General features: G+C 39.8%; 2 protein-coding genes across 3 annotated transcripts in view; one reads left to right on the top strand and one right to left on the bottom strand.

Moving 5' to 3' along the window:
- LOC145492983 (uncharacterized) overlaps positions 1-7036 on the top strand; it is a 33176-nt gene extending 26140 nt beyond the window's left edge. Inside the window, exons 22-29 of one of the 2 annotated variants that reach the window (XM_081472375.1) lie at positions 760-954; positions 1548-2018; positions 2252-2389; positions 2715-2865; positions 3165-3235; positions 3329-3466; positions 6052-6309; positions 6885-7036. In XM_081472375.1, the coding sequence (XP_081328501.1) occupies positions 760-954; positions 1548-2018; positions 2252-2389; positions 2715-2865; positions 3165-3235; positions 3329-3466; positions 6052-6309; positions 6885-6949 (1487 nt within the window). In that variant the 3' untranslated portion in view covers positions 6950-7036. Of the gene's footprint in view, positions 1-759; positions 955-1499; positions 2019-2251; positions 2390-2714; positions 2866-3164; positions 3236-3328; positions 3467-6051; positions 6310-6884 lie in introns of both variants that reach the window. The other variant, XM_081472374.1, reaches the window with a different exon arrangement.
- A 2275-nt stretch (positions 7037-9311) lies between these two features.
- On the bottom strand, positions 9312-17432 carry LOC145493028 (oligoribonuclease, mitochondrial-like). Its single transcript, XM_081472434.1, has 7 exons — positions 17267-17432; positions 16611-16617; positions 16415-16491; positions 14475-14552; positions 13521-13741; positions 12713-12766; positions 9312-11786 (listed from the first exon to the last, which is right to left on the bottom strand). The coding sequence occupies exons 1-7, from the start codon at positions 17405-17407 to the stop codon at positions 11720-11722; spliced, it is 645 nt and encodes a 214-aa protein (XP_081328560.1). The 5' UTR covers positions 17408-17432; the 3' UTR covers positions 9312-11719.
- Between the last annotated feature and the right edge of the window lie 16 nt (positions 17433-17448).

Raw genomic sequence — 17448 nt, 5'->3', positions numbered from 1 at the left:
TGTCACGTTTGGTATTGATGATGGCGGAGGTTCGATGCTGAGATCCTTTTTTAATTAAATAATCATAATAATAATTAACAGTTTGACCCGTAGCCCTCATGAGCTATTGACCCGTGGCCCTTGAGGGCGAAGGGTCTAATTGTTTTAGTATCACCCAACTAATTGGACAGAAAAGGGAATAATAAAGTTAGCAAATGCAAGTTGAAGAAATATTTATTTGGGAATAAAACGAAAGAAAAAAGCGTCACTCAATCGCGCCGATTTCGCTACTCGAGGACTATTACTATTACTAATAGTCCTCTTGTAGCGTGCCAATTAAAATGCAGGATTTGCATTAGTCCACTAGTTGGGTGATAATAAGAATAAGAATAAGAATAAGAATAATAATGATAATAATAATAATTATTATTAGTAGTATTATTATTATTATTATTATTATTATTATTATTATTTTACAAAACGCACTATACTCACAAAGGGAGAAGAGTCTTTCAACAAGTTGCAAGATGAAACTTTAACTGTAGTCAGTGGATGGGAATAATGAATAAGAGTCAGAAGAATTTGTGAGGGGACCTTCTCCATCTCCAGAATTAATCCTACTGTGAGGCGTTATCCATAATCAATTTCTTTACTTATGGACATGCTAAAGATGCCATGATGGCCTTCATACTGGCATACTGGACGTGCTAACTGGGTTGGTTAGAGATCATGGTCTGTTCAGACAATCAAACGCCATTGCTAATTGCGATCTTGTTTTAGGGCCGATACTTCCGGCATCAGAGGAAGGCGAAGAATTGGTGGATGGAGACTTGAATGAAGAAGATGATAATGCAGAGGAAGACGAGGAGGAAAGTGCTGCTGACAGTGTTGAGGAGGATAATGAAGTGGAAGGAAGGGCTGAAGCTGAAGAGGAGACATCTGAACCAGAAGGAATGGAGGAGCAGTCCTTAAGAGGTACACAGAGGAGTGGTGCTGTGACGATGCAGTTCTCATCTTCATCCTCATTTGCATTTTGATTTTCAGTGTCCCCAATTAGCACGGCAGTGCTAAACACTTGGACGCTTGAAGACGTCAAATTTGTTTTAATCTCGTTTGGCATTTTGAGAAGCTCCGTAGAGTAACTATTACTTGTATGTTATACTCTTCTTGTGATTTCTTGTTAAGACCAGTTCATTCGTGCAGTGAAAAATTCGCAGTTCACTCCGAATTATTGTAGGTCTGTTTTCTGACGATCTCCAGACAGCAACGCCGCCATTCCCATATTTTTTACTGCATCTAAGTTCTAAATTTAATGCTGTCCTACATACATTCTTGGAATCAATAACGAACTTTATCAGCTACTTGGGAAGTAAGGGCTTAGGTTATACTGGTTGTTTGTTGGTTGTTTACAGTTTTGTGGTTTATTGACAACTAGCTAATGCTACATTTGTTAGAGGCTCTCTTAAGAAAGCGAGTCCTGTGACAATACCGGCATTACAAGTGATGATTTATTCGTTTAGATGAAACTCTAGAGGAGGAAGCTTTGCAACATCTTGTTCCTTGTTCAGAGAGTCCCCAGGACGACCATGCTACTGCTCAACAGGAGGAGCAAGAGGCCTGGGATGTGGATGATGTTGAACTTGAATTCTTTGATATTAACTGCGTGACTGAGCAACGAGAAGAGGAAGAACCAAAGCCAGAAGTATTGTCAACTCAGGCAAGCTGTTCCAACTGCCTTCCTACCAATCAAAGCCCTCTTATAGATGCAGAGGAAAGGGCCCTTCTCAATCTGCTTAAATTTGACAATAGAGGTCCGCGAGGGTCGCGCTGGAATGCTCCTGGAGTATCAAGGCGTTATGTTACACTGGTGGAATGGCCAAAGCGAGGAGATGAGTCCGACAAACACAAAGATAGGATGAAAAAGAGAGCTCGCTTTGAGAAAACCAGCAGTATGCTGGAGAGATTGCAGAGTTGCTTAACTCGTGCAGAAGCTCACAAGGCTGCCGCTGCTTCTCTTGACAGTGCAAAAGCCTTAGAAGGTGATTTTATATTCTGTTTAGTGTTGAATGACTGTTTTTGTTTTGAAACTATTTGTTTTTCTCCTGCCAGTGCATGCCTACCACACATTCAGGCTTTATTCCGTTTAGCACTTGTTAGGAATTTTCGAAATTTGTTGTGTCACTTACAAGGTTTGTGTTGTCTTGTGTGGAGCCTGTTCGTTGGATGGCGTGTTATTTGAGTGTGTGTTGAACAGCTGTTGTTTTCTGTGTAGAATCTCTGTCCAATGGAAGTCATCCTAAGGTGTCCAGATCTGCTGCAGCAGGCAATGTCAGACCTCACCGCAGAGGTGCTTCACTACCCAGCTTGGATGGAGGTGATGGCAAAAATCGCGCTTCACTCAAAAAAACAGGTATTAACTTATCTCTGTTCTCGCAGGTTTACATATGACTATGCATGGCATAAAAGCATTCATGACTTTTTACTAAGAATTACAGCCATGTAACATCTACTAACATGCCAGGGTAGCACAAAATAATCACTGTAACGTGTTTCGTACAGCCGCTAATGAATGCTACAATGTAGAGAGAAAAAAGGCAAGTTTGACCTGTGTGATACCATGGACACAACTCCTTATTTTATAGACTCTACCCGGCTCTAGCATGGTCAGCTGGGTCTGATATGGAAGTTAACAGCATGCATGGTTATGTTGTCAATATCTTCGTTGTTATCATTAGGTTCTGCAGCTAGTGTTTGTGTCAACTCAGGATTGCAAGTGCCAGGTGCAACTTGGAACATCCCCCCTGACCATGATGATGGGTGTGGCAGCCCTGAACCGGACCTGTCGGTACCCCATCACTTGCCAGAAATGGACACGGATATTCCACGGTAAACAACACGTGTTGTCATTGTACTTGTACTTGATTATTTAATTAATTTGTTAGTTAGATTTGTTTGTAAGAGCGAAGTGCTCACAGGCTGATCTAGGCTCGATTACCAGCCGCTGTTCGGGAAAGGAGCCCGCTCCTCCCCCGAACTCTCCTCTCGGGGAGGAACGTAGACCGGACTCGAGAAAGCGGCTGAGCCCCTTTAAATTTGCATTACGCACATTTCAAACAGTCACACAGACCGTATATGCTACTTTTTGATTGTTGTGTTTGGTAACTCTTGATGTAAAATTGTTTCAGTTCCAGGCCTAAAGATACTAAACGAAAGGTGCACAGAGCAAACACTACTCACTCCACAGTTGGAAGTGAAGGTACTCTTATTTGAAATCTTATGCTCAACTTGAATTCTTTCTTGTGTAACCACTGGAAGTGTGATCCATACGGCATTTCATCATTTTTCACAGGCCTCCAGTTAAGTTCTCAATTGCTGTCAGACCTTAAACGAGCCTCGACCATTAATAAAACGTACAGAATGAGATACTCTGCCACTGAGGAAGAACTCTTGCAATCTTTAAGCGATGCTCACAGTGTTCCTGCGCAAGGTAACGTACTGAAATATAGTTAAGAAATAGAAAACATGTACCGTGTTTCTATCGAGTTATAGAAACACGAGTGGAAGTTTGGGAGAACGAGAAATGCTGTGTGAACAGGAGCCGTGGGCGAATGTTTCCACAGCTTTTTCGAGTTCTCCCAAACTTTCACGAGCAAACCTGCAAATAATTTTTGTCTATAAGCAGGTCATTTGTCAGGCCAAGGACAAGTTTTGACCTGACAAAAAGCCAGTCTGATCGGACAAATTCTTTTTTGCCGCTAGAAACTTAAAATAAGAGACATTTGAGACATTTCGGTATTTCAGACCCTTCGCCAAAATATTGGTTGCAAATTCAAATGGCCTAAAAGTAAAGTCAACTGAGTGTAAAATCGATACTAGCGCCTGAAAGGGGACCTTTACAGTAAGTCAGGTATTATTTTACCCTTTGAAAATTGACAAATTTACAAACGTTTGTACCCCTAGTTTGCCTTCACTCACTTGATCAAGTTTCCCGCGTGGACAGCTTGTCATTGCAAAACCTGACCAAAACTCACTCACAATAACATTCAGAGATTTGAAAATTGGCTGAAATGAATTCTTCGACTTTTTCTGAAAGCAAGTTTCCCTCGACAATTTTTGGGGTCAATTGAATAAATAAATTTGCGTAGTTAGATGAAATTCAAATTGGAAGTGGTCGTGACTACAAAGCGTGACTAATTTGTACATTCACGCTTTTCACAAAAACATGTCTGTGGCACGGAAACTGATTCAAAATATATTGAACTACAGACGTACCAAAAAACTTTATAGAGCTATAAAACTGATTTTTGATCATATGGACTGGTAATACATTTGGTTTCGTTTTAGAGGTTTTAAAGTTTTTGAAAGCGATTGCATTCAGATAAACGAAACGTTAGAATTTGGGCTGTATATCCAATTTGCATAATATTTAATATTTTAGGCCCAGTTCAGACGCCGAACTTTCCATGAGCTGAACCAAATACATTGAATTAAGTACGGCGTTTGAATCAATTAAGAACTGCTATTTGAATTTGGAATTCCGCCTAGCTCAGCCGGGAATTTCGGCTTTGGAACGGCTTTGAATCAGACCTCGAACTTTTCATGAGCCGAACCTAATGCATAAATTGTTATAACGTATTTTACAAGCAGTTTTCGCTTTGTCTGAAAATCACTGACATTTCGATGTGATTTGGTTTAAACTAAATAAAGTTCGGCGAATTAAGTTCGACGTCTGAATCAACAGGTGTACTTTTGATAATTTGGGTCGGTCCAAATTCGAAATAAGTTCCGCTCATAAAAAGTTCGGCGTCTGAACTGGGCCTTAGTCGAGTCAAATTACGACTAAAAACCACAACACTTGCACATAACAAACAACGAGTAACAACATATAAGACCTCAGATCCGGGGGGGGGGTACTTTGGGAATTCCTGGGTGGGGATGTGCCGCTGGGACCCTGGAACCCTTAGCCTATGCCAGAGTTAGTTCAGCTGAATTTTGGTACCCTATGCTAGAGTAAACTCCCCAAATCCCCCCATCTATCGACACTGTTGAGGCTGATTTGCGTTAATTTTAAACTTTTGATTTTTTTATATTTTTGAGTGGCAATTCCTGGTTTCCTTAGTCTAGACAAAATCTTCAACCAACTAGTCAGTTTTGTGAAAAATTATACCCTATTCTAGACCCAAACGCTCTGATTTATCTACCCTATCCTAGAGTAAACTGCTTGAAAAACATACCCTTCACAGCGGCACATACTTATATAGCCCATATATGGCAGTGCCCCCCCCCCCCCGGGCCTCAGATTCAAGTAGTTTTTCAGACGAACGTAATTCAGACTAAATGGGGCTTGACAATCTTTCAAGACACCACCGCAAAATGCGTAAATTAACACGTAGCCTGAATAGTGGCGCTGATGTGGCGTGTTTACAGTTCGACGTGACATTTGAGACAACGCATTCGACGTGATAAAATTATTTCTCAGAAATGGAATAAAAACGAAACTGATAACAAAGCCTTTTTGCGTAGTATTGTGTGGCAGTATAATAAATTAACTTGTTCCATATTCAGCCACAAATTTCCAATTAAATTATTTTTTCGTTTAACAGAAATGCCCGGTCAGAGTGTCCGACCAGACTAAGCTTTTTCCTGTCAAAACCTCAAATTTACCGGACAATTGTCCGATGACTGACTGTTATTTGCAGGCTTGCACGAGTGTTTCTATAACTGGATAGAAACACGGATGACATGTTTTCTATTTCTTTTAGAAAACACCGCGACGAAATAAAGGGAAACAACTTGTCTACTTTGAACATCAAAATGTAAATTCTCTTTGTTCGCGCTATCATTACGTCAACAGCTCGAGCTAGTTTGTGTTTCTGTCGAGTTATAGAAACGCGATTTTTAACCAATCAGCGCGCGTATTTTCTTAGGGCTGTTTTCTAAATTACAATATTAGATTGGGAGCTTAGACTATTGGGCGTCGAATGTCCGAAATATGTAGCTTCTTTCACTCAAGGTTAACTTAGAATACCCGTCAGTGAAACAGTTTTTATACTGGTAATGTTGTTATTTCAGTTCACCGCCAGGTGGATCTTCCATCATCCGATGGTACAGATAACTCGTTCAATTCTTCACTGAGTGCATTGCACAGCTCATCAGGTGATGAATATCACATGGTACATAACGATCATGACGACCTCACTAATGTGCACAGTGCCAACTCACCGGCGAGTACCCCACCCCCCATAGTAATGAACAGAAAGAGGAGCTCACCAGCTGGCAGCAACAGCAGCACAGAGCTTGAGGACAGTCCCGGCTCAGTAGCGTTTACTGGTAAATATTCCCCTCTTCATGTGCGCTGCAGCCAAAAGTTTTAGCTTTGTAGTGTCTGGGAAGTGTCGTTTTTTTTTTTTGGCAAATAAGAAATTGTATCTTTATTATCCAGTCAAAATGTGATCTAAACCCTTGTAACATGAATATGATCATGGTATAAGCACACGACACGCCGCTAAGTACTTAAGGTAAAGTAAATTACTTAATACCATTCTGTATTTCCTAAAAATTAGACCAGCGGTTAGGGTTCTTCAGCTCTTTTTCAATCAACTATCTTTTTAATCGGGGAGTTTGGTCGAACCATGGTTCACATTTTGGCGAGACGTAGTCCAGCTAAAATACCCACGGCAAGACCAAACAGGGAAAATCTGCATGCAGTCGAGCTTCGCCACCGCGCTCAATCCGTATTGTCAACAATTAGGGCTGACATCCACCTAGTAATGTGCTTAGCTTCAAGATGGCAAAACATACGACCTTTATAATAAAACCTATAACTACTTCTTCCGACAAGCCTGGGATGATTGTGTCATGTTATAGTTTGTTTTACTCGTGATTTATTTGGCTTCCCTGTACAGGTGGCTCAAGCCCGTCACTAAATGACAGCAGTGCAGAAGAAGATAGAGCAAAAAGTGATAAATAATGCAGTCGAACTGGGATTGCTTTCAGTTGATGATGAGACACATAATTATTGTAGTGAGTTTAGTAAACCAATTATTATTGACACAAACGGAAGTTTTATTCATTTTGTTTTTCAGTTCCATGCAAATTCTGCCTTGATCAGTTTTTGATCATTCTCTCTGATTCGCTGTTTGCTGCACAATAGGCCCTTTGCAGCTGGGGTCACGTGACCAAATTTTTCCTAGAAATTTTTATATTATGGGCTATAACTTGAAGAATGCCAGAAATGGAAAGAGTGTATCGAAAATACCAAAATGGCCAAGTTTGAGGCCCCTGGCATTAAAGAGTAAGTTTATACGACCGTTGGAATTTTCGGAAAATTTAGAGGATTTGTATGGAAAATGTTGCTGGAGAGCAAGACTTTGCTCTCCAACAACTCTTTCCATACAAATCTTCTTATTCCTTTAAAAATTCAAATTGTCATAAAATCTCATTCTTTAATGATGGGGGCCTCAAACTTGGTCATTTTGATATTTTCGACATGCTTTTTCCATTTCTGGCATTCGTTTGGTAATAGCCCATTTTTTTATGAAAAATAGGTCATGTGATGGCTTAGCTGCAAAGGGCCTATCCCCTTGCTGTGTCTCGCGTCGAGAGGCTTGGTATCTCGGCACTTCCTCCGCTCAGTTCAATCCCCTTGAAACTGAAGTGTAAATAATTACTTTCCGAAACTTTGTGGTATAATATTTCCCAATATAGAATGAAGAGGTGTCCACCATGCCCATCAAAACGCTACGATCACTTTCGCTTTTTCTTTAGACTGCTCGAGGTTGGTGAGCGCCAAGACTGGGAAAGAACATGCCATGTTTACATGAAAATGAGTACATTTTAACTCGCAAAAGGGGACTGCAAGGATCATACCTAGAGCAAGTCGTGTTTTACGAACAGAATTAAACGCAATTTTAATTGTTTCCTCTCAGTAGTCAAATCTCATTTCAAGACGGAGGACTTTCCATTGGTTTAATCTTGAGCAGTGTCATAGTTATCCATATATACCACTCTCCAAGAAAGGGTACACTATTTTTTGCACAATTTGTACCCATCAATTCTAGTCTCGAACAGCTACATGTGATGAGAAAGAACGGAGTTTTTTGAACCAGTGTCTCTTCAGATCCTGTAATGTAAATCCTGTGCCAATTAGTTCTAGTATCAGTCAAACATTTTCTTTTGCCAACTGAGCCATGAAGGATTACAGAGGTCGTAGGTTCAAATCCACTGTGGCTCACAACTGCCAAGGCAAGTGGTCACTTCTAAATTAAAATTTACATTACAATACATTGATTCTCCCAAATGGGTTTTTCAGAATTAATTTACATTGAGTAAAAAGGAAATAGAATAAGTTCAAACTGTCTAATTAAGTTCAGATTAAAAACACGTGATTGGATGACTTCAGAAGCATGCTTCTGATGACTTACAAAACATTAAATAAATAAACCTATTAAATTATCACTACATCCTACTTAACTCTGCATGCATCTTACTCCCCACAAATCACTTCTCGCACTCTTCTTGAAAAGCGAAACTGAGTGCGGGTTCCTAGTTGTAACAGAAAGATTATTCGAAACTCTAAGTGCCTTATAATGGAAGCCACGTTGCGCTGCTGACGTTCTACACATAGGTAAACTGACATGGTCTTTATTTCTGGTGTTTCTAGCACTGGTTATATCAAATTTTGCTCTATTTGGTGATCTCATCTGGTGATGAGAAATGAGTGAAATACTTTCTAAGGTAGAATGAACAATACACGGGTTTTAGAGGAAAGAAAACCTCAGGCCAGGGTCAATGAGAGAAGAACAAATTCGTTCTCAATTTCAGTTCCCATTCTGGTTTCTAGTTCTGGATTCAAGATTCCCAAAACACTCCCCCGTTCCCCCCCCCCCCCCCCTCCCCAACCCCAATTATCTCAAAAGGATTTTGACCACTGATTTGCAGGGAGTAAACATAGGCACGCAAGGCGTGCAAGAGTTATTTTTTTGTGAACTATAAGTCTCGGAGATAGGAGCATTAATGGAACTGTTTACAGTAATGATTTGGTTGATTTGACAATTTTTTTTGGTTGCGATGTACAGCAAGAAAGAAACTGGGAGTTTATGATCTACATACGATGTTACATCGGTAATGGTAAGATAACTAAATAGTAAGCCATAAAATGTTTGACTGAACGAACTACAGTAATCTGACACGTCTCCACAATGTAGATACCATCTTATTTTCTAACAGGCAATTTTATTCGTTCTTTGATACAACCCACACTGTGATTGGTCTGACACGCGCACATGCATAACTCCCTCACTCACCGATCACGTAGCCCTTCCCTCGGGGGGGGGGGGGGGGGGGACTCCCTTATATGGGCTATATAGGTCTGTGCGGACCCGAAGGGTATGGTGTTTCAGCCGTTTTGGTCATAAATAGGGTATCGATTTTAGCTGATTTTGGCCATTTTGGTCATAAATAGGGTACGGTTTTTGTCCTTTAGCCTTGATATGGGTATGTTTTAAGAAGAAGCCACTTTTTCATCATTATCGAAAAGAAAATCAATAAAAGCCCTTCACAAATTTATATGTTTACGGTAATTTAACATTGGTTTGAACTAGGGAGCTAATTGTAACGCAGGTCTGAAACAGGGTTTTGATTTGAGGGTCAGGTCGTAAATAGGGTTTCGAATTTTTGGTCAGGTCATAAATAGGGTAAGGAATATCGCAGATTTTAGTCATAAATACGGTGAGGGTTTTGGGAAGCGGGCCGCACACCCCCAACCAATTTTTCTGGGAGTACCCCCTCGGGAGCCCTTCCAGCCCCCAAGAGGAATTTTTACTCAAAAATACTCAAGTTAAGAGAACTTTTCGCATTTTATACGAGTAGTAAGTTTACCCTTTTTACACAACACAACGCAACAGCACTACTTCACCGAAAATTTAAAGAAAGAGAAAAAACCTCTCTGACACGTTGAAAGTCTGATTTAATTCAATTGCACTTTAACTTGGTGCCACACAGTCTTCAAAGAACATTTGAACAGTTTTCATACTTTTTACCTTTAAAAATATCGGACTGAAAAGAATGTCATAAAATGCCCATCAAATAAAAATATTAAACTGCTACTGCAGAGACGTAAAAACACTCTAGAAATGAAATCTTCTTTTTTGTTTGTCAGCTCTAATTGAATATACTCCCATATGAAAAACAAAAGTGTCGAGTTACCATTTGAAACTAAAAATAGCAAACATCTCGTAGGAACAAGTGGCGACGATTCGTCAGCTCTAATTGAATTAACTACCTTGTGAAAAACAAGAGTGTCAAATTACCCATTGTAACTAAAAAATAAAAATATCTCGTTATATTTGCATGCAATAAGAGCAAAACAATCGTTACCTGCACTTACTATTGTAAACGTTAGAACTGCTTCAAATCTAAAGTCTCGTCTCCTCTAAAACATGTCCTAAGAACTAGAACCGACGATTCGTGACCTCTAATTGAATTAACTCCTTGTGAAAAACAAGAGTATCGAGTTACCCTTTGTAATTAAAAATAAAATTATCTCGTGCCATTTGCCTACTACTCATGAACTGTTTCAAAACTCAAGACTCATCTCGTTCATAACTAGCCACCATTACACTGAAAATTATGCACTCTAAAACAACCCAATGTACGTATGTAACTGTCACACTCCCCTCCAAACCGGACTAAAAATCAAGAAACGGCAACATACACGTCTCTCTTTATTTTTCAATTACCAAAGTCCTTGTGTTTATACATACCTTGTGTTTCTCACGCACCATTTACCTTTACAACAAGGAATTTGATTGGCTGTTCATAGTAGATCCAATCTGATTGGTGTGACATACATACATCTCTCACTCACTCACTCACTCACTCACTCACCCATTGACCCGTCCATAACATACCCGACGCGCCGACTAAGAGGTATTTTTTTTACAAAAAAATAACTCAAAAATGATTGTGCTGTAAGGAAAAGTAGGGAGCTTTAGCAAACCACGGCAACGAGAACGCCACTAAACAAAAGGTTTAATGAGCAGAACAATTGCTGTGCAGGTGCGTTATACAGTAAATCTTTATTATATGGCAAGCTCCGCGAGCGGGCAAGATGAGTCAAATCCTGCGCTGTGGTTGGCTACCCGAACGGGCAAGATGGGGCTATCTTGCCCGCTCGGGACTACCCGCCGTGTCCCGCAAGAAAAATTTCCCCGAAAGCCATGTAATAAATCCTTTATTGACCAAGCTTGTTCGGTCAAGATGGCTGGATATTGGCCTCGTTCTTTTTTTGCGAGTTTATGGACCTCGACTCCGTCTCGGTCCATAAACTCGCAAAAAAAAGAACTTGGCCAATATCCAACCATCTTGACCTCACACTTGGTCAATAACCCATATGTACTGCTACTACATTTCTTAGCCGTTCTCAGCAAAACAACGTGAAATGACTAAGTTCTGCGTAGTCTAAGGATCGCGAAGGACTGCGGCTAATTTTTCGTCTTTCCATTTGGAATTGGATGCTGTCATTGCATATTTAGCCTGAGGCATGTTTGTAGAGCCATTGGCGTCCTGAACAGATCTGGGCAACTGCGAATTTCGCTGGTTAAATATAAATTCATGTTTGACTAGGCGTCGTCCTCGACGTCCCTTTCAGCATTCCTGTCCACACTTGGTTTCAGAAGCTTGGATACACCTGAAAGTTCTTTCTCCATTGCCTACCACATTCAATCAGATGTTCATCAGGTTATTTGAAAATTGTCCGTTTGTAAAATCGAAGTTCAGTGATGCTCTCCTTAATATCCTCAAGGGCTCTGCCAAAGGAAACAATTATATCTTTTATATATTTGGTCAACGTTTTAAAAAATACTAAAAACTGAGACAATTCAAGCGGCTGATGTTTTTGATCAGCACCTTCTAAGCTTCAGTTGGACAAATTTAGGCCAGGTGAATGCTAAATTGAGAGGAAAACAAACTAAAAATAGCTCAAATTTATGCATTCTTTATGTTCCTGGCATGGAATAAGAAGTTGCTTTCACCGCTTCATCGCTTTTAGGCCCCGTCCACACTACGCCGGGGGAATTTGAAAACGGAGATTTCACTCTGAAAACGCATCAAATGTTTTCTGTCCACACTACGTCGGAGAAATTTAAAAACGCAAACATTCACCGCAACACTCGGTCAAGGAAATCCTACGTTTTCGAAAAGCTCCACTTTGAAAATGTTTTCCTTCCACACGAAAATGAAAAGCTGGTGTTTTCAAATTCTTCCACTGAGTTTTGAAGAGCGTTGTCGAAAAGCTTCATTTTCGTGACGGATTTGCGTGGACGATAGGCCTAAACGTAGCAATAATTAAAGCGGCGTTTTCAAATTCCTTCGACGCGGTGTGGACGGGGCCTTTAAGACTGTTGAAAGTAATAATTAAAAAGGTGTTCAATCACTGGCTCTCACAGTTTTTCCTTTCAGAAGACGTACTTTGTTGAGGAAATACTTGTCTGAAACCGTGCGTTTTAGCGACAAGCAAAACCTCGTGACTCAAAATTGGGGCACTGTCCCTTAAAATGCAGGCCATTAATGTAAAAGTTCAGGTACTCTTCTCTCAAGAGCAAACCAAAAAAAAATCATCAAAAACCCAAGGGGACGTGTTTGCATTTTTGGCTGGAGTAGGGGGTCCAAATTACAGGGAGTCGACGGCAATTTTCATTTTGTACCCTGTATATGACATGTTATATACATGTACCTGTGCTGGCCCTTTTTTCTTGGAACTTGTTGATATGTTTTAGGGTACCATCTCCTAAATAATACAGAAAAATAAAGAAAAGTAAATGAGTGAAAATGTAAAGTCAGGTTAACTTGCCCCGGAAAATAGACAGTTCTCGTGACAATGTAGAATATCCAGGCAAAAAAATCTTATACACATGGCTTCGGTACACTGTCAAAGTCTTTCAATTTTGCAAGTTCACTAACTGACTTAGACGCAGTTTTGTATAGTTGAATTAAGTAGAGATTTATCTGAAGTCTGCAGGACTGTCAGAAGTAGCCAGTCAATCCAGCAAAAATCACTGTGACCATCTACATTGTGATCTTGACTTGCTTCTCTGCAGGGCTTTTTGTCTATTGTAATTCCTTTAGAAAAAGATGTCACAATCAGCTGCCCACTCCAACAATGTAGTTGCCAACTTCAACACTTCGTGGTAAACTTGTGGGTGAAAATGATCTCTATCAGACTATATGGTCTGACAGTGTAACATGCAGACTGTAGACTGCAAACCACAGACCAGGTAAAATGCAGACTGTGGACTGCAGACTACAGACGTTTTAAGTAAACAGGGTTATTCAGGCTCATCAGAGTGAAAGTTGACCCTGAACTCTGGTTAGCCTAAAACTTATATCACTCAGGCTAGCCTGAGTAATGCTCCAGTTAGCCTGTTTACGGTTAGCCCGCTATGACAGAAATGGTAACACGATTCAGTTAGAAAGTCTGCAGTCTGCATTTTACCTTAAGTCTGCAGTCTGCATTTTACACTGGCTGGATCTCTATATCTAACCTGCAGAGCTCCTTGATAGTGCTAACATCCACAATTCGGTAATGAAGGTGATCCATGAACTGTGGCATGTACTTGTCCAAAAACTTTTTGTCTGCATGGACACTGTTTCCAGCCAGTGGGCACTGTTTGGCAGGGGTGTGCTCTTTTACAAAATCCAGGAATGTCTGTTCCGCTTGTGACAGGCTGATTTTAGAAGCTCTTACTGCAGCTGTTAAACCTGACTTGGTATCAGATGAATAGTTCTCATTAATGTCATTTTCAAAAATAGGCTAGCCTTGTTTAAGTATAAGAGTAAAGGTAAAGTCTGCATGTGAGCCAAGTGGCCCATCTGAGGCTAGAGCTTTCCCTGGTTTCTGTAGCATGAAGTGAGTTAGACTGTTCACAGCCTCTCTACACAATGATTTATGCACGTGAAAGAAAAAGCGAGCCCTGCGAGCATGAAGCACGTGGGGGTGGGGGGTGGGGGATGGGGTTTGCGAGCAAAGTGAGCAAGATTTTTCTTTGTCCCCACTCCCTACCCAGTCAAGTCTTCCGTTTTGCGCTGGCGTCCAGTTCACTCACGATTCTATGTGTGAGTATGATCAAATAAAAATACGAGAAAATAGAGGGCTGTGAACAGTCTAGAAGTGAGTAGGAATATTTCTACTCCACCCTGGATGGGATGCTAGTCCACCACAGAGTTACCCCCAGCATTAAATTCACCAGGCCCCATTTGTACACCTGGGTGAAGAGAGGCCCTGTGAGAGTAAAGTGTCTTGCCTAAGAAAAAAACACAAAGTCCCCAGTCCAGGCTTGAACCCAGACCACTCGATCAGGAGTCGAGCGTACTAACCATAAGGCCACTGTGTCTCCACACTGCATCTCTTGTTTTAAGTACCTTGACTTAAATACCAATAAGATTGTGAGTGATGACGTGACAGGTAACGCCATACACTACACTACTGAAGCACTTACCTCCCCATGATGTTTGGTACACCAGTCATCCATGACCTCCAATGCTCTGTCAGGTTGATGAATCACTAAGTCAGGACCCTAAATTTTAAGATAAAAAAGTATGTCGCTTGAGCCAGTTTACACCTAAAGCTGAGGGCCATATTTAGTAACAGCACAGGCAAACCAAGGTACTTTCCTTGAGCAGTTCAAATTTTACATAATTCATTTAATATTTATCTCTGGCATAGTTATTAAAGAGAAATGGTTATGACATCCGACACAAATGTTTATTGCATGTTTTTGCTCACCTTTTTGGGTAGCAAATTTTTGACTTCAATGATTACATGTAGGTCTTTACAAGACAATTTTTGTGACAAAAATTCATAGAAATCTCTGAAAAATTCACAAAATTATGATGTGTACTAATTGGCACTCCTAGACTAGGGAGTAAAGGGTTAACTTTCTGGTTCCTGAAAGAGGCTACTTTATGTATGGAAAAATAAAGTTAACAAAAATAAGATGAAACAAGTCTCAACTGTTTTTTTAAAATAATTGCCTCATTAAGAATTTTCATCTGAGATATAGCCCTGCCTAAAAGTACATACATGTACTGTCTAAGTATGTACTTTCACTACTGCAGTAAACAAAATTAATTTCTCCTGTCACAGAATCAATATTTCCCTCAGTCAGGAGATGTCAAGATTAAAACCAACAAAAGTCCTATCTCATGTCACAGAACTACAGTCAGATAGTAGAGCCTGGGATTAGTGGTTACTTGTATGTAAACATTTGTTGTGGCACAATTTTTACCTCTACTTTAAATTTTTCAAACATGTTTTTCTTTTCTTTTTTTTTTTTTTTTCATTTTTTGGGTAGCCTGCAAACACAGATGGTTTTCCGGCTTTTGCTTCACGCCGCCAAAAAATACTGTCTTTTTCGGCGGCATAAAACAAAGGCAAGAAATCTCTAGAGTTTGCAGGTTACTTTTTGGGGGATTCTTAAAAGAATCACATGCAAAAAGAAATCAAGACAGAGTTTTTTCATTTTTCCCCCTTCTGCTTCATTTTTTTTTTTAAATTAGCTTCCATTAGTCCCTAGCCCTACCCTACCCCATGCAAGCAATCATTGCAAATTTCCCCATGTTTATCAAATGGCCTGGTAAGTTATTGGTCTGACAGACTTCTCTTTCCCCTTATGACCAAAATAATTTAGAATGCTTCAATGATAAAAATAAACTGGTTTGAAGGAATTGAAATCAGAGATATAAATTGACCAATAACACAATCATTATTCATTACCCACCAACAACAAACCAGCCAGACAAGTTACATGGACCTCTGCAGGAAGGCTGCAAGCCAGGGTATGTAAAGTAGGGTCAGATAATCATATGTTCTATGGGACCTAACATATCACCCCTCTAGGTGGGTGGAACCAACTTTAGTAAACATGTGAGGTGCACTTCTACAGATATGAGCCCAGATTGATTTGAAAATTTCCAAATCTGCTGAAAATAACTCTCACTCCAGCTGTTTATGTAAGTTACTTTTCTATTCAAAGTTGGGATCTGTGGAATATAGATGCCCCTCTGGCTAAAAACCTGTCTGTTGTTTTGTCTGTTATTTTGACCTCATCAGTCTGGAATTTATAGGATAAATTTCGGACTTCTCTAGTGCAATGTAAATGGGGGACATATTACTATTGAGCAAGAGCAGAGCAATGTCATGTTTAGGCAATCAACAAGGAAACACATGCTTTAACTACAAGGAGTGGAAAGTCAGCTTTTTATAGACAATTTCCAGGTATTTTAACTGTAAGTGGTGCTTATTATAAGTGTTTCAGAGACTCAAATTACAAGAACTCTGCAGTATACATGTATCTTCTATTATCTGCCCAGTAATATTCCTTTTAGGATAAAACATTAAATCTAATACTGGCTTAATAGCTTAATTATCTATACCCACCTCTGCAACAATGTTGAGGTTCTCATCTGTGATAAGGCATGCCATTTCTATAATGTGACATGTCTCAATATTCAGACCTACAGGGAAGAGCTCAAATATATGATAGTCATGTACATCCAATCTAAGACTTACATTTATAAATTAAATACACAGGAATGTAAATTAGAAAACAGGGAAAACAGGGAAACAAATTTACCTGTCATCTTTAGTTGTCACCACACCAACAAGTGAGTAATAATGAATAAAGAAGAAAAAGATATGAAAAATTAAAAATTAACAAAAATTTAATAGTTTGTCACACAGTAGAAATCAACTGAAGTAACAATCAGTGGCATTTCACATTAAAAGAATCTTCAACATTTCCAGTACCTGGTACATGTACATAATTTATAAGACTTATTGTGTTGGAAAATTGACCGGGACATGCCATTATCTATCCATTCCCCTCTCCCCCAACCCTCCTCCCCCTTAGGCTACATCTGGATAAGGGCCTGTCAGCGATTAAGAAACTAACAACATTTTGAAACCTCGGATGCAAACTTCGAAGGTGCTAACACCAAAAAGTAGGGTGTTGGAATCTGTCCCTGCATGGGGAGGGGACGGGTGCATATAAAAAATGGACTGTCCCTCCATGTGTGAATTTTTTTCAATAAATTCTCCGTCTCTGGATTGACACCACCAACTTTATAGTCTATGTGATTTTGGAAAATTTCATCGCAGTTTTGACAAAAGTAGCAGCAGTGTAACAAATCAAACCCACTTCCCCAGCCACCCCTTTTGGTTTCGCGAAAATTTTCGTTTTGTGGTGGAAAAGGTGGAAAACAAAAAATCTTTAAAACGGAGTCTACTCACCTCTAAATCAACCCAAATCAGTCTCCGGCTTGCCATGTTCACATTAGTAGATATTTTATGGGACAAATTCCTGATGAAGTTATTATTTTTCGCTAAAAATCGCCGACGGAAAGCGAGCGAGATTAACAGCGGGAAATTCATGCAGAAGTAGTAATTATCTCCAGGCGTTACTTGTCTCTCTA

Source organism: Orbicella franksi, chromosome 7 (assembly GCF_964199315.1).
Source record: "Orbicella franksi chromosome 7, jaOrbFran1.1, whole genome shotgun sequence".
Taxonomy (NCBI): domain Eukaryota; kingdom Metazoa; phylum Cnidaria; class Anthozoa; order Scleractinia; family Merulinidae; genus Orbicella; species Orbicella franksi.
Note: the sequence above shows the minus strand (reverse complement) of the source record. Positions and strands in the feature narration are given on the sequence as shown.